This window comes from Drosophila santomea, chromosome 2R (assembly GCF_016746245.2).
Source record: "Drosophila santomea strain STO CAGO 1482 chromosome 2R, Prin_Dsan_1.1, whole genome shotgun sequence".
Classification (NCBI taxonomy): Eukaryota; Metazoa; Arthropoda; class Insecta; order Diptera; family Drosophilidae; genus Drosophila; species Drosophila santomea.
This window is the reverse complement of record NC_053017.2, coordinates 22,526,314-22,544,335: the sequence shown is the minus strand read 5'-3', so window position 1 is coordinate 22,544,335 and position 18,022 is coordinate 22,526,314. Positions and strand designations below refer to the sequence as shown.

At 37.2% G+C, this 18,022-nt stretch overlaps 3 protein-coding genes across 5 annotated transcripts; all 3 read left to right on the top strand.

Moving 5' to 3' along the window:
* Window positions 1-1,354: 1,354 nt before the first annotated feature.
* LOC120445892 lies at window positions 1,355-6,811 on the top strand. 3 transcript variants are annotated; one of them, XM_039626544.1, is made up of 7 exons: window positions 1,359-1,406; window positions 2,277-3,674; window positions 3,823-3,955; window positions 4,033-4,175; window positions 4,226-4,570; window positions 4,628-4,684; window positions 4,746-5,381. In XM_039626544.1, the coding sequence occupies exons 1-7, from the start codon at window positions 1,367-1,369 to the stop codon at window positions 5,222-5,224; spliced, it is 2,595 nt and encodes an 864-aa protein (XP_039482478.1). In that variant the 5' UTR covers window positions 1,359-1,366; the 3' UTR covers window positions 5,225-5,381. The 3 variants fall into 3 exon arrangements, with proteins under 3 accessions (XP_039482479.1, XP_039482480.1, XP_039482478.1); XM_039626545.1 differs by lacking the exons at window positions 3,823-3,955; window positions 4,033-4,175; window positions 4,226-4,570; window positions 4,628-4,684; window positions 4,746-5,381 and adding exons at window positions 5,485-5,608; window positions 5,674-5,816; window positions 5,867-6,214; window positions 6,270-6,811 and having other exon boundaries at window positions 1,355-1,406; XM_039626546.2 differs by lacking the exons at window positions 3,823-3,955; window positions 4,033-4,175; window positions 4,226-4,570; window positions 4,628-4,684; window positions 4,746-5,381 and adding exons at window positions 5,485-5,608; window positions 5,674-5,816; window positions 5,867-6,105; window positions 6,270-6,419 and having other exon boundaries at window positions 1,355-1,406.
* Window positions 6,812-14,521: 7,710 nt separating this feature from the next.
* LOC120446370 (ejaculatory bulb-specific protein 1) lies at window positions 14,522-16,046 on the top strand. The gene is made up of 2 exons (XM_039627300.1): window positions 14,522-14,621; window positions 14,682-16,046. Exons 1-2 carry the CDS (start codon window positions 14,607-14,609, stop codon window positions 15,876-15,878), a joined length of 1,212 nt encoding a protein of 403 aa, XP_039483234.1. The 5' UTR covers window positions 14,522-14,606; the 3' UTR covers window positions 15,879-16,046.
* A 1,202-nt stretch (window positions 16,047-17,248) lies between these two features.
* On the top strand, window positions 17,249-17,722 carry LOC120445499 (ejaculatory bulb-specific protein 2). Its single transcript, XM_039625947.2, has 2 exons — window positions 17,249-17,333; window positions 17,405-17,722. Exons 1-2 carry the CDS (start codon window positions 17,319-17,321, stop codon window positions 17,594-17,596), a joined length of 207 nt encoding a protein of 68 aa, XP_039481881.1. The 5' UTR covers window positions 17,249-17,318; the 3' UTR covers window positions 17,597-17,722.
* The last annotated feature ends 300 nt before the right edge of the window (window positions 17,723-18,022 follow it).

Below are 18,022 nucleotides of genomic sequence, written 5' to 3'. Positions count from 1 at the left end.
AACGATATACGATATGAATGGTTCTTCTGAGAAACGCAAATGTTATGAAAATACCAGTTGTGGTATACTTTTCATTTGCATCCTCTTCTCTTAACAACTTGAAATTTTTTAAGTATACGTTTTTTAAATAAAATGCACACCATAATATGTAAAAAAGGCAACATTCTTGTAATTATACCCGTTACTCGTAGAGTAAAAGGGTATACTAGATTCGTTGAAAAGTATGTAACAGGCAGAAGGAAGCGTTTCCGACCATATAAAGTATATATATTCTTGATCAGGATCAATAGCCGAGTCGATCTGGCCATGTCCGTCTGTCCATCCGTCTGTCCGTCTGTCCGTCCGTATGAACGTCGAGATCTCAGGAACTACAAAAGCTAGAGAGGTGAGATTAAGCACACAGACTCCAGAGACATAGAAGCAGCGCAAGTTTGTCGATTCATGTTGCCACGCCCACTCTAACGCCCACAAACCGCCCAAAACTGACACGCCCACACTTTTAAAAAATGTTTTGATATTTTTTAATTTTTGTATTGGTCTTTAAAATTTCTATCGATTTGCTAAAAAAAACTTTTTGCCACGCCCACTCTAACGCCCACAAACCGCCCAAAGCTGCCACGCCCACACTTTAAAAAATTTTTTTGATATTTTTTCATTTTTGAATTAGTCTTGTAAATTTCTATCAATTTGCCAACAAAAATTTTGCCACGCCCACTCCAACGCCCACAAACCGCCAAAAACTGTCAGAGTTGAAGACACTCCTTCGCACTTGAGTAACGGGTATCAGATAGTCGGGGAACTCGACTATAGCGTTCTCTCTTGTTTTTATATGCGTTACTTCCAAAGTATAAGGGTATACTAGATTCGTTGAAAAATATATAAAAGGTATAAGAGTTTCCGACCCTGAGATTAGTTGAAATTAGACATGCAGATTCCAAGTTTGTTTACTGATGTTGCCATGCCCATAATTCTGAAATTTTTTGGTCTTATTATTTGTTTTTCCAAATTCTACCTATATGCTAAATTTTTATATTTAAATGGATTTTTAAAATAAGTATTTGTATATTTCATAATTAATACTGATTATTATAGCTGAGTCCTGTACACATATACTCACAAGCCACAGTTTCATTTAAATGACCAGTAATGTCTTTGCTAGTAAACAACTACATATGTACATATGAACAGTTTTATATTTATATTAATAAATATATTTATACTTTTCATTTATTATTTTTTGCATAGCGGCTTCACCACTGTTTCAGTATTTCCATTGGCTTAATCTTATCATTTTTACTGATAAACATTACTTAAAAGATAAAAGCGATTGCTCATGGGCGAGGCACAGGTTGTAGCTGGTCAGAAAATGAACCATTCAGTTCATGAGAGACAGCTGGTAAAACAAGGTAGTGTTCTGAAATCTGGTAGTAAGCGGTAGTAAAATATAAAAACTTAAGAAAGTTAACAACTGATTAATTAATAAACACCTTCGTGAATAAAAATATTTCGGTTTTCCGATTCAGTAAACAATGATTAACTTACGTTACAAATATTTCAAGAACGTGTTGTTAGATACGCAAAACTTCTTATCTAATCGCAGGGCCCTAAACTATGTTAGCTTTAGCAAGTGCTAGAATTGGGGCGCGGGTCCACAATGTTCTTATGTGTAATTTACACCTGACTCATTTTTTTTATGTATCACCGATTGCAAAGTTTCACAATTATTAGTTGTACAGTATTACCAATCTATATAGTACAAACTACACCAGTAGTTTGACGATCTCATAAAATTTGAAACCGAATATCCCCAACAATGTTCTTAAGTGTAATTTACGCCTGACTCACTTTTTAATGTATCACCGATTGCAAAGTTTGACAATTATCAGTTGTACAGTATTACCAATCTATATATGTAGTTTAAACTACACCAGTAGTTTGAGGATCAAATAAAATGTGAAACTGATATCCCCATTAATGATTTTAAGTGTAATTTACACCTGACTCATTTTTAGTTATCACCGATTGCAAAGTGTCACAATTAGCAGTTGTGCAGTATATAATATACATATATAGTAAAAACTGTAGTTTGAGGATTCTATAAAATGTGAAAGCAACATCATTGAATAAATATACCACACTTGACTAATTAGCATAACTAGCATGTTCTTAAATTGATCCAACACACATTTCAACATTCAACGCACATTTGCACATCCAACGCTTAGTTCGGTTTCATATCCAAAATATAATGATATTTAATTCAATTAAATTTGTAGTTATCACAACGAAAACGATTTATCGTACAATGAAATCGAAGCAACTTTTGGCAGCAGCTCTCTGTCTAGCTGCTTCCCTTTTTCTGGAGACAATGGCACAGGAAAATGCAATGCTGCAAATTCCCCCTTCATTGGTTGAGTGTTATAATACATCATACTTCATGAATCGGGATAATCGTCTACCAGCCAACATGGACACGCTCATTTCTCTTATCGAAAAAGTAGAATACAGCTACGCAGCTAGTTCAGGTGTACAAGCCGATATTCGAACCGTGTCGGTAGCCTTGCTGCATCGTTTCCGTCAAGATGGCATTAAGAAGGCTGCTGGAATAAATGCAGCTGACGGGGTAATACCGTACAGTCCAACAGGCTTTCAGTTTCCGAAGCTAAAAATTTTGCTCTCAGGGCTTATACCGGGAAACGCCTATACCTTTCCCAACAGTTCATTGACAAGAGTGGAGCGGTGCTCCCTCCATTTTATGCTATCTAGCACCTTTGACACAAGAACGCGCGGCGATGAAAACAATGTGTGCAATCAACTCTCTCAGTATAGAGCCCAGCGACTGCCGAGATCCTTAAAAAAGGAGCATCACAATAATTTTATAAGCGATTCTGAATGGCTGGAGGCACGCTCGAAACGAGGACGATCATCCGACTCAGTATCTAAATACGAACAATTGGGAGAATTAGACTACGAATCCGACTGGGCTTATGCCGGCCCTGAAACTAGCCAATGCCCTGTCGAGGACGGCTTGGTACGAACACGCTGGGGAACGATTTCTGGAGGCACTCTGATCGCCGGTATTGCTGCTGGTGTCCAGCAGCAGACAGTGCAACTCAATCAGCTATTGACCCGGGCTACCCCACTACGTGCTCGTAGTCGCAGTCAGTCCCAGACTAGCAATACTATTGACAACAGGTGGGCGGCAACTTTGGCCGGGGAGTTGGCGGAAGTCACGTTGGTCCAACTACCAGTGTCGAATGGCAATTCCGCTTCCGTTGGGGCTACCGGTGGATGGAATGACACAGTCCTACCCCATTGGTACTTCTTATCGCAGCGCAACAACCTTGAGGCTACCGATGCCGAGATCCGTGGTGGCCTTGATGGTCTGATTCTGGCTAAGAATGTGGCCAGTTGGAGGACTCAAGCATCAAACCTGAAACTTTCACAATTGCTGCGCATGTACTACTCAACAAATGGTGTCCTTAGTTCAGGGATCAATGCCTGCAGTAGGCAAAATCAATTCACAAATGTGGCTCCGTCGCAGGAAATGGAGGACCAGACAAATGCGTTTGCCGTAGTACTGGATCGGCAGATGCAGCTGCGTGTCACCCTCCAGCCTTCCCTTATTTCCCAATTTGCTGGTAACGCTACCGCATCTCTGGTGACGTATGTGCGTAAGTAATACCAGGTCATTATTATAGCGGAACCACCTTGCTTTTACTTAAATTTCAAGATATCCAGAATAATCGACACTATGCTAAACTTTTGAAATACATCTTTATTGCTTCCGTGTGCATTACGGCTTGCGTTTTCCTTGAACAGCACAATCGTTAAACGATGTCTCTTGCGTGGCCACCAGTAATCTTGATTTGACAGATTCTATAACTCCAATGACTAACCTGTATCTTTTCTTGGATACTTCTTGGCAATATAGCACCATTGTTGACTATGTAGCGTAAGTTGGTCTTTTCAAAGCATTGCAGACATTACATATATAATAATGTAAAAAAATTGTGAATAAATTATTTTTAGTTATGTTATCCAGCAGCTTAATATTCACCCCTATGCCAGCACAATCACAATGCTTTCCGCACAAGATGGATCGATTATCGTAAACACCACAAACTATATTACCGATGTCTATCAGCAATGGAATGCCACTTCACAGGCGACTTGTAAGTTCTATTTGCGAGAGATTTGCTTTCGATTAAACGTTTTTTCGCAGATACTCAGGGATTCAACCTTCCTAATGTTCTGCGTACAATTCAAAATCTAACCCAAAACTTAATGAATGAAGAAAAGACTAATTCGAGCTTAAGTGGTCACTCACTAGTAGCTCTAATCATTCCGAATCAGCAAACGGTCAATGATGGTGACTCCAGTTACGCCACTACAGAAATTCAGTACATTCAGGAGCAAATTCCAGACCTGCGTTTTATATATTATGGTGGTGGAAGCATTCAACGGTTTTCAAGCTTTGTTCGAGATCCCACCCAAGACCTTTTCTCCCTCACGTTGGGCAGTACACCGGCGACTTCAGCGGGACCAGTAGCAAGGCGCATTGTCCAAAGTAAGTCAACTTATTTTTGTATTTTAAAATTTATTTAAAGGTTTTTTGTTCTTGCAGTTCCCCGTCGCATTATTAATCCACGTTGTGGATCAAGTTGGTACACAAATAGCTGGGGTATTTAACTAATTATTAAATAAATACAATTTTTATATTTACTATTTTATATACCTAACAGGCACTGATCAAACAGCTCAATATGTTGGGCCTGGAAAGGTGAACTTTTACCGAGTTTCTGCTAACTATTTCTTTGGCGCTGGTGCGAATCGGTACTTGACCATTCAATCTCAGAATGGAGGAACTTATACCATATGTACTTCACGTACATATGCATGGCCGCAACAAAACTCTACTACTCTTTCTACAGTGAACTCGATAGATCAGAGTTGCACACAAATAAGTGGAAATAGTTATAGCTACGATCTTTCAAGTGCCTGTGAGGGCTACTACACTATCACCCAGTGTCCAGACTTGTATTTGTCAGTCCAAGCTACATCAAATACCACGTCCTGTTCACAAGATGCTTGCCAGACCCCTGACCAATGGCGTTATATAATGTCAATGGTCAACATGGGATGCTACAGCGGTGTCTCGGGTCTAGCAGCCAGCCTACTAACAATTATATTCGCATTGTTAGCTCTAATGCAGATTCAATGATTGGTAACTAGTGTATGGTAGTATTAGTGGTACTGCCGCAGGTTTTAAATCATAAGTCAATTCTCTTTTCGCAAACAACTATTTTTTCGATTTACATTAATCTTTTATTTTTTGATATGTTTCAATAAACAGTCCTAAATAAATTTCCTGAATATAACTATTCTGGCTATTTTTATTTGATATGTTTGGTGGTTCCCGATAGGCGCTGTTTAAGAAAGACAAACTTACACTAATTTAACCACTTTTCGTTTGGTTTTTAGCAATTATGGATTACTTTCCGTCCCCGCAATGGTCTGAAATATCCAATCTAACCACAATAAAGACTGATCTATATGTGTTTGTCGACACATACTGGCCCTTCAGCTGGGTTGTTGATTACGTAACGTAAGTTTGCTTAACGAGATAAAAAGTAGAAAATTGTACAATTTATTAATAAGATGTTTTTGCAGCTATGTGCTGCAGGGCCTTAACATTCATCCATACGCAAGTAAGGTTACCCTATTCGGAGCTTACGATACCACGGCCATAGTTAATACCACCGACTACATAATCAACGTCTATGAAAATTGGAATTCAACTTCGCACTCTTGGCGTAAGACTAAATTAAACTGATTGATATTTCAATAATTGTATTCATTACAGATCCACCCGGTTTTAGTCTGCCACGTATCCTAAACACTTTAAATGCAAGAGTTGAGGACTTGCTAGAAACAGATCGTGCTACCGATAATCTGGGAGGCCGATCATTAGTTGCGCTATTAATACCCAGTTCGCTATCTTACGTAGATGAGGAGGACTATGATTATTGTCAGCGATATTTGGAAAGAATGCGTGTGCGTTTACCCAGTTTGCACTTTATTTACTATGGAGGGGGAGCGTTGGTAAGGTTCCACGACTTCGTACGCGATCCAAGTAAAGATTTGTACCTTTTGAACACCGAAAAGCCACCAGACAGTTGCGGTGCTCCCGTTATTACGCGAATTCGGCAAGGTGATACCTTAATTTGTATATAATCAATTAAAACTTATCGCCTACTTTTTTTTAGTGCCCCGTCGAATTTCAAATCCACGTTGCAATGTAAAAGGCGCTATCAGCGAGTTTGGAACCAATTCCCTGACACAATTTGGGAGTTTGGGCAGTATTAATTTCTACAGACTGGACTCGCTATATCTACCGGCTAGACAGAGTATGCGTTACCTAAAAGTTTCTCCCATTAGTGAAATTACTTTTACTGTTTGCACCTCCCGAAGCATCGAACGCCCATTTAGAAATTTAAGTGCGCCATTAAGGGCGGAAGAGAACTGCGAATCTACAGCATTGGGATCATTTAGCTTTGATCTTACTGATGCGTGTGTTGGTTATACCTTTGTGGCTTGTCCTCCTTTATTTTTCTCAGTCCAGGCTCAAAGCTTTGGTGAGGTTTCATGTATAGTTGAGGCTTGTCAAACTCCAGATGAGGCGCAGTATATCATTAGTTTGAACAATCTTGGCTGTAACGGAGCTACCGTCGCAACAATTAATATGGTCTTACCTTATGTGGCTTGTCTACTTTTATTTTTTAAGAAAATGTAATTTCTAATAAAAAATTTTATGACGTTTTTCTATATATAAAGTGTCGTTCTTTAGTTTTTGTTAAGCAAAGATATAATGTTTTAGTCAGGTGCACCGGTATACACTGTTTACTGCTTTCGAAATAAATATGATTCTGTGCCATTAGAACATCTTACATGCCTATGTAATTCATGATATTTCTCATTTCGTTTCAATTTATTCAATCTTTTAATTGTTTAATTTAAAGTTCTTACGGAGTACTTATAACCAAGCTAACGGATATAGTTCTTTTCTTGCCTCATGATACGTTTATATACTCTAAGAAAAATAAAGATTTTTGAATATAAATATTTGAATATTAGCTTGAATATATAAAAAGGGTTCTTAAAATTATCTACAATGTTTTAAATTAAAACTAAAAAACACCCAAAAAAAGAACACACATTCACCACATTATTTCTAGACCATTGGAGTTGAAAATTGAAACACTTAAAAAGTACAAAAGGAAATACATCTGTACCATAAGCACTTTTCTGATTTTCTCCAAAAAATAATCACTTTCGTGGTAAACATAATATTTTCTAAAAGTCCATAAATATGTATATTTTATTTTAATTTATCCAATACACCCTCCACGCTAGCGGGTGCACCATCCTCCTAAGGCTAGAATAATATTGGGATTGTAGCGACATCTAGCTCTGGATTGTATATAATTTTTTACGTGTAAGGTAAAGAAAACGATATCACTGTTTCGACATTTATATAACACTAGTGAAAGGTTTTGCTTACTTTGCAATTGTATTTACACCACAATTACATAATATTTATGACAGTATTTTTATACCCTTGCAAAGAGTATATTGATTTCATTCACGCAAACATGACATTTGCGACCAAATAGCCATATTCTTCATTTTGTGAGCTGATTCAAATTAAGTTATTTAAGTATTTAATTTTTTTAGAACCATAGTGGCCTAATGATATGTGATATAATAAAAACATTAAATACGTTCCAAAATGGCCTGTCTAAATACATCTACTTTGTAATTAGCTTTCTCTTTGTTGTTTTTTAGTGATAACATTATTGTGCTTAAAATGAGTGAAAGATACTTTAATTATTTAAATGACAAACATTCGGAAGGGAGTTGAAGGTGGTTATGACGCTTTCTAATCTTAATCAAGCGAAAGGATGAGTAGGCAGATAGAGAAAGACAAATCGGGGGTTTAAGTTTAAAATAAGTTTTCTTTTTCTATATAACTGTAGCCTTAAAAGACTAGCGCATTATGTGTGTCGTTAAAAGTTAAATGGAGAACGCAAATTCTGCTTGTTTACCTTAAGGAACCTTACAAAAATTATTTACAACAACCAAGACCGAAGAAATTATGAAATTTGGTAACATCTAATGATATACATACATATGTCTAAAACTTACATTTTTTTATTTTATTAATAGCTAATTTTGTCTATTATAGTGTCAAAACTTTTTTTAACTAATACTATCATTAAATATAAAAATTATTGTTTATTTTTAAAAATATTATTATAACTAAGCTACTTATTTCTTATTTTTGCTTATGATTAATGCTATATTTTCTTATTATTTTTAGTGTGAAGTGCTTAATCATGGCCATGAGAGTGTTCAACAACGAATTAAGTTTAAAATAAGAAGAAACCCCTCCAAACGTGCATAATGTGAAATTCAAGAAAATAGGTAAGTTCCAAATCTGGAAAACTACCACAAGGGTGAAAAATAGTTTTATATAAAGATTTTAAATGTGCTTTATTGGGAATGAAAATAAATCCAATCCATGGGAGACAGACCAACTTCATTAAATCTGTCAGAAAGACCGCAGCCCAACTCATGTTATTTTATTTTAGTATCTGACAAATGCTGACCAAGACACAGAATTTCAAGTTTCTATATGCACTTGACTTACGTATTTAAGGACCTGCATATGCTCCAGAAAGCCACCGGCTGTGACCACAAAACAGGGCCGGAGACCGACATTTTTGAAGTTAAGAATGTGTCTTGGAAAATATTATTGCTGACTGTGCAACGGTAGTTGATGAAATACTAAAATATCATTCGATACATGTACATAGCAAAGGGGCTGAGGCGCATATCAGTGTCTTGACAGGCGAACTTGGAATATGCGAGGGACAAATCCAGGGCGACCGCAAATCCAACTTGCTGGTAAAGTTTCTGGCCAAGGGCAATGGGTAACATGTGATAAGTTTATTGTCTTGCCGGATGACGCAAAACTAAAATAGGAGTGAAAAAAGGACCGAGAACCAATATCACATTTCATAAGGGAAATATGTTTTCTTTGTAAATAAATTAAGTTGTCTCGCCCACAAATATTAATTGCTTAATTAGCATATGCGTCTGGCATGGACGAAGGAACTCGAAAATAATTTTTGTTTAAAAGTTGGTTGGGGCAGACAGCCCAGCACAGGCAATGACATTTTGAACCCAAAACCCGCCTAAGGAGAAGATTTGTCTAACTGACGTATACCCACAACATATTTGCTTAACAGAACACGTGCTCATTCGTTATTAGAGGACTAATTTAAAGAAAAAAACGTAAACGACATACAAAAAAAATATATATGTTGTTTTGTTTAATTTTTTGAATTATTTTATTTTATTCCGGGAATTTAATGGGAATTACTACCGTGTGCCGCAAGGTGCTGTGAGAGGTTTGTGTACTTACACTTCGCCCTAGAGTCTGAAGACAATTGCAAAGTATACTTTTGGCATCTTTTAATATACCCTCACCTTCCATTACAACAGGGTATAGCCGCGCATGAAAATTTCTACAGCCGAAATGGAGGGTTGTTATTTATTTTTGGGCTTTAATTATTGTTGATTCTGCTTCGTACATCAAGTAATGTCCTTCATGTGCTTCAGATGTAGGTTATCGATTTGCGTTGCTAATTACTAATATTTTGAAAAAATGGACACCCACATTTAAAATTAGAGTTTTAAATCTAAAACTAATAAAGTGCATCTCTTATATCTTGTACCAATTTTAGAATAAGCTCATTTTTTCCTCATCAAAATAACGAGTTGACTGCTATTGGCATTTGGCAGACTCTGGAATTAAACAGTTTTTGATAACTTTAAACGAAATACAAGCAGATGCAAGAAGAACACCATATCCTCGAGACTTAATTGCAGATACCAAGGAAACCACAAGCTAACAATCCGTTAAGTTTTTGCCATTCAGCTGGTACAACTAGAGGAAATGGGCACCCTTGGCAGTTGCTTCTTATGCATAAAGAGAACTTTTCATATTTTTTTTTTGCAATTGTAGTGGGCTCTTCATCATCAGCAGCAGGAAAAACCAGACACGCAAATAATGAAGAATAAAAGACTGGGGAGCTACAGGCAGACATACGCGTATATTTTTTATTTGTTTATTATAAGTTTGTCTTGCTGTTTTAACTTGAGGCCAAGCAATACTTGTACCCGCAACTTTCAGCGTTTGTTTCAGAACCAGGCAAACAAACCGCCGAAAACAGTCACTTCTTTATCCGAATCGAAAAGTGAACATTTGGAATAGAAAAGTAGTACAATTAGAAATTTGCCTAGATCCGTGTGATACTCATTTATAGTCATCCATTCGTCTATTTTCCGTGTATCCCTAACGTATCCTTGCTTGGCGTCAACTTACATTAAATGCTGTTACGGTCAACAACCCTAAGTCAACCCTTCCCGCTTTGTTTCTGACCGACCTTTAAAAATTTGCTGCTCAAATAAACAGCTGTACAGCATAAATGCAAAGGATCAACGTTTCTTGACTATAAGGGTTAGAAATCCTGAAAAGATTCTGTGCGGTTTCTTAAAGCGATACGAATACGTTTACCCAATTTTCAATTAAGCGATAAGGATCTAATAAAACTTTTCATACTCGAAAATGTCCTTGACCGCAAGTCATGTGCTTGGAGTTTTGTGATTAACGAAGTGTTGACCAAGTCAAAATGAATGTTGAACCTTGACGTTGATAAGAAAGCTGACCGATAGAAGCCTCCTTTTATTTTAGTAAACATGTGTGCGACCGTCCAAAGAAGTTTGGGATGTGAGTGGTTGGGGTTGGGATTTTGTAGTCCGCATACCAAACCATGTGCTAAGTGGCATGTGGTCGAATTGATGCAAGTTTTGGGTCCATGGTCAAGAATAGTTTCAATTTACGCCTTATGAGCAAACATTTATCAAATGTATTTTAGAAATTGTAAATGTCAAAAAACCCCTCGCACGCCCCCGCAAAGCCTTTTTCACAGCTGTGAGTTCAACCCTTATCGATGCCGAAATGGGTTAACTGTCCGGTTTGCGAGTTTGAGTGTCCGGTCATGGAATAATTAATCACACACTTGCATGCGATTTGTAAAGTTAATTACCGTGGCGAAAGCCCATATTGGGAGCAGGGTTCTCTTACGTTCTGTTTACGAATCATAAGTGGTAGGTGTGAGATGGCAGTGGATGTCTAAGTGCTCGGCTTGTCTACAATTTTTGACACTTTAGCACATATTCCAATTGCACAGAGCCGGCTCTTTTATTATTCATGCCTGACCATTTTCCATTGCAGCTCCGACCCCCACTTAACCGGCAGGATAAACATTGCTAGCGGCAGCGTCGTTGAGTGTACTTTGAGGCTTGGGTTTATCTTGGGACGGTACTGTGCGTAGTGATGCTGATGAGATTTCGGTGCTACATTTAATAGTTTTCAGTTATCTTTGTGCACCAGCACTAGTCAAAAGCTGTTTTGCTTAAACAACCTGTACAAATTTCATGGATGACAACGCATTGTTATGCATAGGTGGGATTAAGTTCAGTTAATAAGGTTGCATATATAAATTTTAAAATTATAGATTTATATCAAATGTATTTATTACAAAAAGTTCCTATGACTTTAATTAAAACAATGGACAGAAAAGTTTAAGAGACATTTGTTGATTTTCCTACGCGTCTACGAAACTTTTGCCAACTTCACTCCTCCAAACAGAATAACTGAATACAACGATGACAAGTGTCCTTGAATTGAATTTTATACCCGTTACTTGTAGAATAATACTGGATTCATTGAAGATTATAGTAAAAGGAAACGTTTGGCAAGAATATATATACTTATATGTTCTTGATCAGGATAACTAGTTAAGCCGTTCTGGCCATGTCCGTCGGCCCGTCCGTATTAATTTTGTTTTTATTATTTGTTTTCAAATTTCTATCGATTTGCCAGAAAATGTTAAAATTTCTCGTTCGCACTTTCACTAGCTGAGTAACGGATATCTGACAGTCGGGGAACTCGACCATAAAACTCTGTCTAGTTATACCCCTTACTCGTAGAGTAAAAGGGTATACTAGATTCGTTGAAAAGTATGTAGCAGGAAGAAGGAAGCGTTTCCGACCATATAAAGTATATATATTCTTGATCAGGATCAATAGCCGAGTCGATCTGGCCATGTTCGTCGGTCTGTCTGTTTTGATATTTTTTCATTTTTGTATTGGTCTTGTAAATTTCTATCGTTTTGCCAAAAAACTTTTTGCCACACCCATTCTAACGCCCACAAACCGCCCAAAACAGCCACGGCCACACTTTTGAAAAAATGTTTTGATATTTTTTCTTTTTTGTATTGGTCTTGTAAATTTCTATCGTTTTGCCAAAAAACATGTATTTAGTCATATGCACTCCGCACCCCGCACCCAGCACCCCGCACCCCGTATACCCAGCACCACGTAGCCCGCATACAATTTGATAAAAAAAAACAAGAGAGAACGCTATAGTCGAGTTCCCAGACTATCTGATAACCGTTACTCAGCTAGTGGAAGTGCAAAGGAGAAATTTCCACACTGACAGTTTTTGGTGCGGTAGCACCCCGCTGAGTAACGGGTATCAGATAGTCGAGAAACTCGACTACAGCGTTCTCTCTTGATTTTATTTTAATTATTTTGTTTAATTATTTTCAAAAGAGTTCGTATTTATTGTTCGACTGCAAAACCATTAGTATTATATGAGTGTAATCTAGTCCGAACTTAAAAACATGTCTGCAGTTTATATTTAATGCAGCGCTTTTGTTAAATTTTTATTAAAATCTCACGTTCGAAATTTAACTTATTTACAGTTCTTTATACATTTTGTTACAATTACAAACAATTAACAATAATGAATGAAATTACTAAATTGCTTTTGTATAAACCGTCAACCTTTTCAAGCTACACGCAAGTCTGATCCATGAGAGCATATATAAATACAGAAAATAAAGAATTTCACACGAAAATTCATAAATTAATCAAACATATTTTATCCTCGCAAAGGAAGGTTAGAGGAAAATAGGTAAAAGGTCGGCGTCTGCACGCGACAATTGACCCTTTTATTAATTAAATTTTATAGGCAATGAAAGGACATTTCTGTGTTTACCCAGTTAATAATCAAACAAGGAAACAAATTGTTTTAGGGAGGGAGTGAAATGTTTACCTTTATTATATGAATAGTGTCGTCTGTTTTGATAATCAAGGTCGTCGATATAAATTTACGAAAAGTGGCGTTATCTAGCTGATATTCTCGGGTCTATGCCTCTTTGTGTCCGAAAAACATTGAAATATGCCCTATACATTTTTTCGTTATACTATGAAAAAAGGGTTGGCAACCTTAGCGGGAAGTGACACCCTTGCAGCTCTTCGAACAGAAGCTTCAGTAGATTAATATTCAGATAGGAAGACCGACAGGATATGTATTCCCTGCATACGATGTTTATCTTTTAGTCTATTAGCCCACATAAATTATTAAGGCTTATTCTGTAATGTGCATGCAGTCTATTAGCACTTGAGGACTCGAACTATAACTATTGCGTGTGCCCTTTTAATGTCCTTTGCATGTTTGGTTCACTTGCCAAAACTTACCATGCCTCCATTTGTATTAATTTACATACGACACGCATTCTCGCACTCGCAGTCGCACCATCCTGGCAAAAGAGGGTATAGGTTGACATCTATGATATATTTCTGAAGCCAAATATTGGGTCGGTTTCAATTAGTTCATTTTCCAATGGATTTAAAGATAACATTTTTTTCATCTATATTTCAAGTCGTGTGAAATCCTTTAAATTTTGGTAACAACTACTTTTTACTGGATATATAAAATTAAATTTATAATATAAAGCTGCAATTTTTTATTTTCTAATGAATCAGTTTTTATTAGGCCAGAAATAATACTCTGTGACCAACAAAAAAATAAAAGAGAATAGATATCAATGGTGACATCAATAGGGGAGGCTGTAAAGCTGGAGAAACACAACATAAACAGATTTCTGGACATTGAACCGTTCTGCTAAAACCTTTTGTAAATAATTCCACTTATCATCAGCAAATATTAGAGTGAAAAAGATAGAACGCGATAGTCGAGTTCACCGACTATGAGATACCCGTTACTCAACTAGTGCAATTTTTATTTCATATTTATTTATAACATACATATAGTATAGACTGTTGTATCATAGCACAGTATAGACATAGCTTATTTAAGATATTGATTGTTCTTTTTATGAAAGCTATTGGCTTTTGTTAACCATTTAAGGGTTTTTGCTTTATTTTCTTGATTTTCTGAGCATCCTAGGTTATATTGCTAAATAAGATAGTTTCTAAGATGGTTTCTTTTTTTCGATTTATCTTGACAATTCCTTACGGTAGTTTAAACTGACACCTATACTGCTGTTTGAACTCACAAGATTACTTTTGCATAATATTTCTCATTTATATTATAATTATCAACTAAAATCACTATAAAAAGCAGATCTTGAAAGGCACAACATCAGTTGTAAGGAGCATTTGCTATGGTGCGACAATTGGTAAAAGATTATATAATACTTAATCTCGAACAAGTCTCATTCTTATTCACCCGTTTGCAGATTCTCGTCCTTTCTCTGATCCTCTTTTGCGGCAGCTCACATGCTATTGTCAGTGAGTTGGCCCGTCAGACCGAGTCTGCCATCCAAGGATGGGCAGACATAAAGATGGCCCCTCTACGTTACTTAAATGTTCTCTTTGGTGCTAATCCCGGAGGACTTCGGGGTCTTAACGGTAGAAATCTCGCACTTGAAGCTTCTTTATCTACTGCTGCCAATTTGCAAGTAGCTAAATTAGTCAAATTATTGGCAAGTGGCAACCTATTTCCAGGAGGTTATTTCCCTTATCCCGGATATGGTAAAATTATAGCTGATGTGCCCAAGGGAAGCGACCTAATCACTATAATCAAGAACCCACGGTCCTACGATCCGTACTTAACTCCACCAGGTATTCCTGGTTGGAATATTCCAGTTGGATGGCCTCGTTATCCAGGTTCTCCCCTTTGGCCATGGGGCACAGAGAAACCTTCGCCGATACGTCCCGAAGATCTTTTCCCTGGTGAACCTCGACCGACACTACCTCCAGGTGGAAATTTCCCTGGATTTCCACCTTTCCCGGATGTACCTCTACCTCCACCGGGAGGACCTCCACATCAACCGGGTGGACCTCCAGATCTATCGGGTGGACCCCCAGATCTACCGGGTGGACCTCCACAGCAACCCGGTGGACCTCCACATCAACCAGGTGGACCTCAACGTCCACCAGGTGGACTTCCACCATTACTACCTTTACTACCTTTCCCACCACGACTACATGGAATACCTGGACTACCTGGAATACTTGGACTACCTAGACTACTTCAAGAATGGATACTGCGTGGTATTTTGCCGAAAAGACCTGTTATTATTGGTCCGGGTGCAGAAGTTGACGTAGATGCGACGGTAAATATAGGCGGCGGATTCTTCGGAAACGGTGGACTACTCGGTACAGGAATTTTTGGAAAAAATGGACTTTTTGGAACTGGATTTCTTAGTGGACCATCATTAGACCCCTTTGGCATTTTCACCCCAATCGGAAGTTTCTTTGGAGCACTGGGAAGCCTATTTGGATTTAGTCCGCCAGTACCGTTCTTTGGACCTTTCGGACCTTTCGGACGCGGAATGGAGGGGTCTGTCACCTTGGATGTCGGCGGCTACGTGCCATGGCCAAAAAGCATATTGGCAGGAATTTTGCATCCTTTCCTGGGATTTCTGGGATAGTACCAAGGAATCGAGTCTGCAATAAAAAATGGACCTGGCGGCTTAACGCTTAGTTTTAACATTTAGTATTAAGAAGCGACAAGTGTCGGGGTAAAATAAATATTTGTCTTGGCCAAGCTTTGTAATTTTAAACCCACTAATAAAAGTAAGCAGCATTCCAATTGTAAATCCTTTGAACGGAAGTAGGAATATGTGTATACTTCGCTTCATCCCGAAAAGTGGTCGGTGTAGATTTTACAATTGATATGATATACTTTGTTAATCGGTTGATGTTTTCTAATTAAAAGTTTTTTCCAATTTGGGATAACCAAAAAAAAATATCTCTTAACTTTATAAAAACATTCTTTTATTAGGTCTGGTGGCGAATATACGAATGAATTAATGAATATGATACTTGAAAATGTCCTCTATCGTTGGTCAATTTTTAAATAATTCTAAGGATTTTAAAGGGTACATATACCAACAATGCATTCGAGCTTTAAAAGCTCACAAGAATGCCATGTGGTTGGTTTCATCTAGGATTATATTAAAAAATGTATTAATTTTGTTTAAATTTTATTGTTTGTCGGGCCAGTTTCTATATATATGTATGTCAAAATTTAATTTTATTTTTTAATTTCTTTTTCAAACTCGCACTATCCGAGTTACGGGAATATTATAATCGAGGAGCCCGACTATAGCACTCTGTTTTAGTTTTCGCTCAATAAATACCTTTCCCGCCTTAAGATTTTGGTATGGTTTAGTCGATAAAAATGAATGTAAAAGATGACTATATAACCTATATTTTTTCTTGAGTAGGATCACTAGACGACTGTTCATATAAACGTCGCCAAGTTTAATTGATTGCAACGCCCACTGTAACGGCTAAGATCCACACTAACTCCCACCCTCAACGCATTTTTAAAATTGTTTTGAATTTATGATCTGTCTTGTCAATTTCTTCTGGTACGCCGAAAATAATTATTACAAAAGGTTTAAAATATCAATAAATAACGATTTTAAGATGTAATTACAGTGACGCTCGTGGCCAATCTGGAAAAGAGTCCCTTCCTTACTCAAATGTCTGTTTCGCATTCCCTTTAACTCAGTAACGGGTATATAAAGGTCCTACTTTGTTTTTAAATGGGTGGGTGAGTGACAGCTTATGTACCTAAAATCAGTATCTCCTTTCTCACTAAATATTTAGTATAATACAAAATTATAAAGTCACAACACAAATTTACCACACAAATTATAGTCAGTTTACGGTAAAGAAAATTAATGCAGTTTGTTAAAGCAATTTAACCTTGACTAGGTGTCTGTACACTTTTACGACTTGTATTAACATATTTTTAATCTGCATTTAAATTGTAAAAATATTGCTATATAAACCGAATTCAAGACTTATTTGCTATCAACTGAGAAATACTTTCAGTGCGACACTTGAGCTCAGTTTACATCATGATTCGAATTTTGGTAAGTAAACTCGGATAAATAACCCCTAACTATAAACCCTAACGCACCCCTAACTATGACTTTCCTCACAGGTTTTAATGATTACATTCGCTTTAATGACTGGTAGTGCTCTTTGTTCTATCGAGAACCTTATGCGTATCTTTGGCGGTGGATCTTCTGGAGGCGGTGGATCTAATCGAGGCCGTGGATCTTTGGATGTAAATATAGTTCCACCCAGTAGCGAACTATCCTTTGGATATGGCTTTCGTCCTGGATTCTTTTGATTTGGTCCGCACCTATATTATTTGTTTTGTGTTGAGGGCAGCTGGTTTCATGTAAAGCGTATTCGCTTTATTATAAATAAATATACTATTTATCCAATGCTACAAATACACATTAAGTCACATTAAGGCTTTTAGATTCTTTTTTAGTCCGAGCCAAGTTGTTTAAGGTGGTGCTACTACGCTGCCAGCGCTGTGGTGGAACGACAAAGAAGATCGCTTGGGTCGGGTAGCCCAATAAAGATACGTAACGATATTCCTTAATTGGCTGTGTCTTATAAATAGATAATGAAGATAATGAACATTGACCGAACACCATTTGGTAATGGATATACAAACAGATGGGACTTTGGTCAAGACAAAAAATGTCCCTCCGTTGGACGAGTTTTTGTTCAAACTCTGACTTTAAAACAGATAACTTTTACGCCC

Coding starts and splice junctions, on each gene's coding strand:
- LOC120445892 (XM_039626544.1), top strand. CDS start 1,367: ATGAACCATTCAGTTCATGAGAGACAGCTGGTAAAACAAG. Junction 3,675..3,822: donor ATCTCTGGTGACGTATGTGC/GTAAGTAATACC, acceptor TTCCTTGAACAG/CACAATCGTTAAACGATGTC. Junction 4,685..4,745: donor TTGGTACACAAATAGCTGGG/GTATTTAACTAA, acceptor TATACCTAACAG/GCACTGATCAAACAGCTCAA.